The sequence below is a fragment of the Rhinopithecus roxellana genome, chromosome 5 (assembly GCF_007565055.1).
Source record: "Rhinopithecus roxellana isolate Shanxi Qingling chromosome 5, ASM756505v1, whole genome shotgun sequence".
Lineage (NCBI taxonomy): Eukaryota > Metazoa > Chordata > Mammalia > Primates > Cercopithecidae > Rhinopithecus > Rhinopithecus roxellana.
The window spans coordinates 67,876,929-67,884,090 of NC_044553.1; the positions used below are offsets into that span (position 1 = coordinate 67,876,929).

At 53.4% G+C, this 7,162-nt stretch overlaps 1 protein-coding gene across 1 annotated transcript; it reads right to left on the reverse strand.

The window, feature by feature from the left end:
* Positions 1-292: 292 nt before the first annotated feature.
* PHGR1 (proline, histidine and glycine rich 1) lies at positions 293-5,990 on the reverse strand. The gene is made up of 4 exons (XM_030931126.1): positions 5,966-5,990; positions 3,419-3,466; positions 2,352-2,359; positions 293-650 (listed from the first exon to the last, which is right to left on the reverse strand). The coding sequence occupies exon 4, from the start codon at positions 626-628 to the stop codon at positions 347-349; it is 282 nt and encodes a 93-aa protein (XP_030786986.1). The 5' UTR covers positions 629-650; positions 2,352-2,359; positions 3,419-3,466; positions 5,966-5,990; the 3' UTR covers positions 293-346.
* Between the last annotated feature and the right edge of the window lie 1,172 nt (positions 5,991-7,162).

Here is a 7,162-nt window from a genome sequence, read left to right on the forward strand (position 1 = left end):
TGAGAAACCCATCTGGATTGAAGGGAGGCCTCTGGTCTGTAGAGTGAGGCATGCAAGTTGCAACCTTGGAAGGCCCACCAGATCTGGATGTACAGGATGGCAGAGGGGTAATGAGGCCACACTTGAGGTCCCTCGATGGGAGGGGACAGGAGTGAAAAGGAAAGGAGAGGTGACCTTACACAGCCATTTATAGTGAGCAACATGGCGTTGAGCTTCTGAGAAAGCCAGGATGGTTGCCCCATCCTGGGTCGTCTGACAGCCAGGTTGGATATGAAGGAAGACAGGCTCTTTGAATAATAGAACATGACCTCTAGGAGGCTGTTTATTAGGAAAAGAAGATTGTGGTTCAGGCCTCATTCCAGGTCAGCTGGGCAGTTCTCTCAGGCTTGCCATCTTGTGTCCTGTTTTCTTCTGCTTCCTCAGTGATGTGGACCAGGGTGTGGGTGCCCTGGGCCATGGCCGGGGGGAGGCCCGCAGGGCCCTGGGCCATGGCCGGGGGGAGGCCCGCAGGGCCCTGGGCCATGGCCGGGGGGAGGCCCGCAGGGCCCTGGGCCATGGCCGGGGGGTGGCCCGCAGGGCCCTGGGCCATGGCCGGGGGGTGGCCCGCAGTGACCTGGAGGATGGCCATGCCCCCCACAGTGGCAGTGCCCCTGTGGAAAGTCAAATGAACAGTGTCAGAGTCTGAGGTCAGGGCTAAGCTTACCTGAGATAAACTCTACCTCACTCCACTTCCCTGGGGGACTCAGGACTCCTAGGCACCCAAGGAGTTGCGGTGGAGGGCTGGGGACATGGGTAGCATGTCCCATGCCTTTTGTCTTGGTGAGGCCAGAACACTGAGCAGATAAAAGGGAGCAACGTAGATTTATTGGTTTCTATTCTTTGAGCCGAGATATGACTGCCACTCCCTGGACCTCGATTTACTTTATTTGCAACTAAGAAGCAGAATTATTTCATCTCCTTTCTCTCACCCAGGAACCCTGGCAGAGTGATTAGAGGTTTTGCCATGCTAGGAACTGCAGGCTCATTGTACTTAGGAGCAAGGGTGAGGCTGGAGGAGGCTACGGGAGAGCTCTTTGAAGGCCAGGGGCAGGGGGAGACAGGAGGCTGGGTCAGGGAAGATGAAAGAGCTGAGGAGGAGAAGGAGGACGGTTGGAGGATGAGAGGACACGGAGGGTAGGAGGTGGCAAGGTGAGGATGTATGTATTATTTTTATGGGTTGTGTGTGTGTGTGTACAGGGTGTGTGCCAGATTTATATAAAATAGCTATGTTTGTGTACGTGTGTGGGTGGGTTCATATTCAGGCTTGCTATGTACACAGATATGTGCATGGAGTGCATGGTTCTGTGTACATGAGTATGTGTGAGCTCATACCTGTTCCTGAGCGGATGCCACACCCAAGAAATCAGGAAGCATAGAAAGTAAAGTAAAAGCTTTTCTGCCTCAGCCAGAAGAGGCCTGGAAAAAGTGTGGTTTAATCTTCCATCTTGGCTGGAATCACTCCTGAAGCCCCAAGGCCAGAGGAGTTTTTGTTTTTTTTTTTTTTTTTCCTCTTGCCACAAGCCCAGGGGGCAGGCAAGAGACACCACCTCGCTTCTGTGGTAAGGGACTGGGGGTCTGGGGCCCTGTGGAGCAGAGTGAGGCTATGCTCCCACTGTCCAGGCTGGATACCTCCCCAGTCGCCTTCTGCCTCCTAGGGCTTGATTAGGGTTTGGTACCAGTGGGGAAGAGGCAGGCTCCAGGGCTGGGCGCTTTCCTGTGACCATGGTAAAGCAGCCCCTGCCCCATCCAGGCTCAGTGGTGCCTGGAAACAGCCACTTCCAACCCCACCTGCCTCTCCGCTTATGGCTCTTTTGTTTGGGGGTTGGCACACAGTCCCAGGCCGAAGAACTGAGTCTGCTGGTGGTAGCCAGTGGGAGAGAAGAGGTGGAGGAGAGGCAGTCTCCTTTCTCTGGCAGGAGTAGGTCCTAGGGGCCCTGTAGTGTGGTTGGGGTTTGGGAGCAAGCCAGCCATCCAGTGAGGCTGTAGGGGTAGCCAGGAAAGCAGAAAAGCATAGAACAGGCGGGGAAGCAGCAGGAGAGAGGATGGGCTGCTAGGGCAGGGAGGGGACGTGAGGAAAGGAGAGAGACAGATGGGAAAACAGAGGAGAGAACGCCAAGAAGGCTGCAGCCAGCAGAGGGTGGAGGAGTGCAGCGCTGCCCCCTCCCCCACAGGGCTGATGCCTGAGCCTGCTCCCTTCTTTTCATTTGGGAGAAGTGGTGGCTGCTCCCTGAGGGTCTAGGAAGGAGGTTGGGGGTCTGGAGGACATTACAGTGGGGAGGAAAAAGGGGAGAACGTTGGGGAAACTTTTGTACCTTCGGACCTGTGGGAAAGAAAGGGAAAAAAAGAAGCAGCTTTGGTCATTTGGTTCTGCAGTAAAAAAAAAAAACCTATCTTCTCCCTGGCGCTAAGGATCTTGTGCCCACACCCCTACCCCAAGAGGGCCTCTCAGATGTGGTCACTTGCCCGTCACTTGTCTGACAATCATTCATTCATTCTCTCAGCAAAGATACATATTGGAAGTCAATGTAAGATTCAGCGGTGTGTCCCTGTGTGCTCAAGGGCTGGCGGAGTCCTCCTGGGTGGAACGCGCCTGGCAGGAGGTATGGGTCCCAACTTTGTCAGCCTGGAGCTGCTCCATAGTGGCCAACTCTGTCATTCACCTGATTCTTGCTTCTACCTCCATGCCAGCCGCCCTGCCAACCTCCCCATCTGTCCTCTGCCCCTGTCACGCCCCACGTATCTCGGGCCAATCTCTGCTCAGTCTCCCAGAGCTGTTTTTTGTCTCCTGTTTATGAACTTCTGTTCTCAGCTCTTGGCCTTTGCTCATGCCTCCTGCACTTGGAAATCTCCCTGGTGCAGCTGTGTGTTGCCCTTCTGCAGGAAATCCACATGCGGGCCATCCAGGCTGCCCAGCTGTGGGTCCGGTGGGCTCCTTCTGCAGCACCCACCTGAGTGGTCCTGCGTGTTCTGAAGTGCCCCATTGGTGGGGATCACCTGCTACTTCTTAAAGGCTAGGACAGTCTTTTGTTCATTTCGAGGGAAGCCAATGGCACAGCTCCCAAGAGCTGGATTCTGGATTCCGACCCAGCCGCACCTCCATGGCCTTGCCCTGAGCATAACCCCTAGCTCCCTTGGGCCTCGAGTGTGCAGTGGGAGAAGCTCCTGCCCTGTTAAGAAACATGAGTAAGCATGCTTCTTAAACTGGAACATGTTCTACAGAATATAAGGGCTTGTCTTCATTGTGGATCCCTACTACCGCCTTCATACAAACACACACACATACATTTTTGGCATGCACTAGTTATGGCTGACTGGTAGTCCCTGCCTTTACTGCTGTCCCCCTTCTTCCAATTCCCAGCCTCCCAGCCACAGTGCTTACCTGGGTGCATCTTTTTGGAGTAAGAGCAGGGAATGACACAAGGAATACCTGTGTTCAAAAGGTAACTTTTAGTTTCCTGTCATCTAAATTGTAGTCGGTCCTTCCTCCCAGGGATGCATGCACACACACACACACACACACACACACACACACACACACACCCTTCAAAGGATGAAAGGGAAAAAACTGCTCCCTCCGGCTTAGCTTGGCACCAATATAGAGCTGGCACTGTAGGTTCCAGGCATGGGGGTTAAATGGACACAGCAGGTTCACCTACATGGTGGGTAGATGGAGACACAACAGCACCATGTACCAGCCCCTACACCCCATGCTCTTACACTTGCCCCACCTAGACTCACAATTATGTGTTAATCCGATTCCACTTGGGAAGATTTCAATATCCATTCATTTGCTAATTATTCATGTTGTGTGCCTGCCCTGTGCCATGTCATGGTACCCCTGTCCCTACAGACTCTTGTCTTGTGTAAACACCTGGCATGGTGTGGGAGCAGGAAGCTTGGAGCGATCAGTGTGCCCAGAGCAGGGAAGGGGAGGAGGGATTGCTAGGACAGGAATGGGGTTGGTGGCCCCTGAGGGCACAAGTGAATGGATTTTTGCCCTGGGGCACAAGAGAATGTAAAGCCTTCCATGGGGTCCTAGCTGCTTATACCTGTCTCCTCACACCAGGATTGGAACGGGGTGGGAGCTTGGAGTCTGAGCCAATTTGTCATTCACCAATAAGCCGTGCTGTCATGAGATGGAGCTGCTGAGGCACCCTGGTGCCAAGGCTGGCGATGTCTTGCTTGGGGCTGGCAAGTCACAATGGCCAACCCCAGAATGGACCCAGTGAACATACAGTACATTCATTTTTTTTTTCAGCCATTAAATGGGAGTGTAGTATGTGATGCCAGGAGCAAATACCTGACATCAGGGCTTTCTGGTACTTACAAGGTTGCTGAGCATACAAAAATAAACAGTGCCCCCAGTACAACAACCCTAGCCTCTTGCAACACACGGCCCCCTAAACCTCTTTTTTTTCTAGGGAACCTTAGTGCTTCTTTAAAATTTTTTTTTTGGGGACAGAGTCTTGCTTTGTCATTGAGGCTGGAGTGCAGTGGCGTGATCACAACTCACTGCAGCCTCGACCTCCAGGGTTCAAGCAATCCTCCCACCTTAGCCTCCCAAGCAGCTGGGACTATAGGTATGTGCCACCACACCCAGCTAATTTAAAAAAATTTGTTGGCTGGGCATGGCGGCTCACGCCTGTAATCCTAGCACTTTGGGAGGCCTAGGTGGGTGGATCATTTGAGGTCAGGAGTTCGAGACCAGCCTGTCCAATATGGTGAAACTCCATCTCTACTAAAAATACAAAAATTAGCTGGGCGTGGTGGCGGGTACCTGTAGTCCCAGCTACTCAGGAGGCTGAGGCAGGAGAATCGCTTGAACCCGGGAGGCAGAGGCTGCAGTGAGCCGAGATCACAGCACTGCACTCCAGCCTGGGTGACAGAGCAAGACTCTGTCTCAAAAACAAAAATTGTTTTGTAGAGACAAGGTCTCACTATGTTGCCTAGGCTCAAGTGATTCTCTCACCTTAGCCTCCCAAAGTGCTGGATTACAGGCATGAGCCACTGCACCCAGCCTCCTGCACCTCTTGAGCTACCCATTTTCCCGTTTTCATTGACTTCTACTTGTACTGAAATGTTTAGCCGAGGTCAGCCTGTGTTCTATACCCATGGTCCTTCCTGCTCCCTTATCCTTTCCCTTAGTGAGTGATTAGACTGGAAGAGACCATGGGGCTGGGCTTTGCGGGGAGGAAAGGTAAAGAAAACCTTAGGGCTGGGAGCGGTGGCTCATGCCTGTAATCCCAGCACTTTGGGAGGCCGAGACGGGCGGATCACGAGGTCAGGAGATCGAGACCATCCTGGCCAACACGGTGAAACCCCATCTCTACTAAAAATACAAAAAATTAGCCGGGTGTGGTGGCAGGCGCCTGTAGTCCCAGCTACTTGGGAGGCTGAGGCAGGAGAATGGTGTGAACCCAGGAGGCGGAGCTTGCAGTGAGCTGAGATCCGGCCACTGCACTCCAGCCTGGGCCACACAGCCAGACTCCGTCTCAAAAAAAAAAAAAAAAAAAAAAAAAAAAAGAAAACCTTAGGGCCAGTCAGGATCTGGGTAAGATGAAAGAGAAAAGACAATCCTCAGAATGTATCTCCCCAATTCAGGCCCAGGTGTTTGAGGGACAGGAGTTGGCAGCTCTGGAAGGGACCTCATGCAGTTTCTTCCACTCTCAGCCAAGCCCTGCTGCCTGGCATGGCAAAGGTTGTAAATCAATCATAACTGAAGAAGAAAGTGGAAGTGCAGGGGCCCAGACCGGGAGTGGGGACAGGGCAAATGCACAGACAGACACTCCCACGCAGAGACACCGAAGCACAGATACCAATTCAATGCACATACACACCCAGAGAGACCCTGACCATATGGACACACCACATACCCCACAGACACCCTCCTGTCCCCAGCCAACAGCAAGCAGAGCCAGGTCCCTACCTGAGAGTTCAGAGCAGGGGCAGGAAGTCTGGGGCACTGTCTGTTCTCAGGTGTATTTGTACAGGTCAGGGAGGGGCTGGGATTGACCAGGTGCACTGGGAGGGCCAGGTGCAGAAGGCTAGAGGGAATGAAGAAGGATGGGCTAATCCTTATCTGGGCAAAGGACAGTTGAAAGCAGGATGTGTGTGTGTGTGTGTGATGGGGAGGCTGCGGAACAAGCCGTTACCAGACTGGTGTGGTAATGAGATGCCACAGAATCCAGGCAGAAGTCCCCAATGCTGGCAAGACTGTTTTCACCAGGGACTGGCTCTGAACATTTGTAGAGCTCCTACTGAATGCCAGGCCAGGCCTGTGGTGCTTCACGTGCATTAGTAACCCAATGACTCCTACAAGATAGATAGGATGATTACCTCCTTTCAGCAGGTGGAGGAAGAAATAGTGACCCTAGTGGAGGACCTGGTGGAATCTTTGCCTTGGGCGCCAAGCCCCAGGCATGAATTGTCAGATGTGCTGCCCAGCCCAGGGAGCTAGCCTGAGAATGGAAATTAGACACAGAACGGAACTTTTGGGATGGATCTAGGTAGGCGGAGAGGGAGCCCAGGCTGCCAGCTTGCTCTGCACTCCGAAAGCCCCTTGTAGTCTGGTCCCCACTGACCCCTGTGGCCTCTGATGCCTGCCATAACCTCTTGCTTGGCGTGCTCTAGCCATGGTGGCCTTCCTTAGTCTCCTGCAGGCAGACCCGGTGCCCTTGCTCAGCTTTTCCTGTCTCCCTGGATCCTTGCTTTTAATGTCTCTTGCTCCCAGTGGGGATTCGGCTCCTCAGAGGCAGGGGCTGTGGTGACTTCCTTCCTTCCCTCCTTCCCTCCTCCTCCTCTACTACCTCCTCCTCCTCCGCCACCTCCTCCTCCCTCTTTCTTTCTTTCTTTTCTTTCTGAGACGGAGTCTGGCTGTGTCACCCAGGCTGGAGTGCAGTTGTACAATCTCAGCTCACTGTGTCCTGGGTTCAGGCGATTCTCCTGCCTCAGCCATCTGAGGAGCTGGAATTACAGGCGCCCACCACCACTTCCGGCTAACTTTTGTATTTTTAGTAGAGACGACGTTTCACCATGTTAGCCCAGGTAGTCTCAAACTCCTGACCTCAGGTGATGCACCCACCTCGACCTCCCAAAGTGTTGGGATTACAGGTGTGAGCCACCA

Coding starts and splice junctions, on each gene's coding strand:
- PHGR1 (XM_030931126.1), bottom strand. CDS start 628: ATGGCCATCCTCCAGGTCACTGCGGGCCACCCCCCGGCCATGGCCCAG.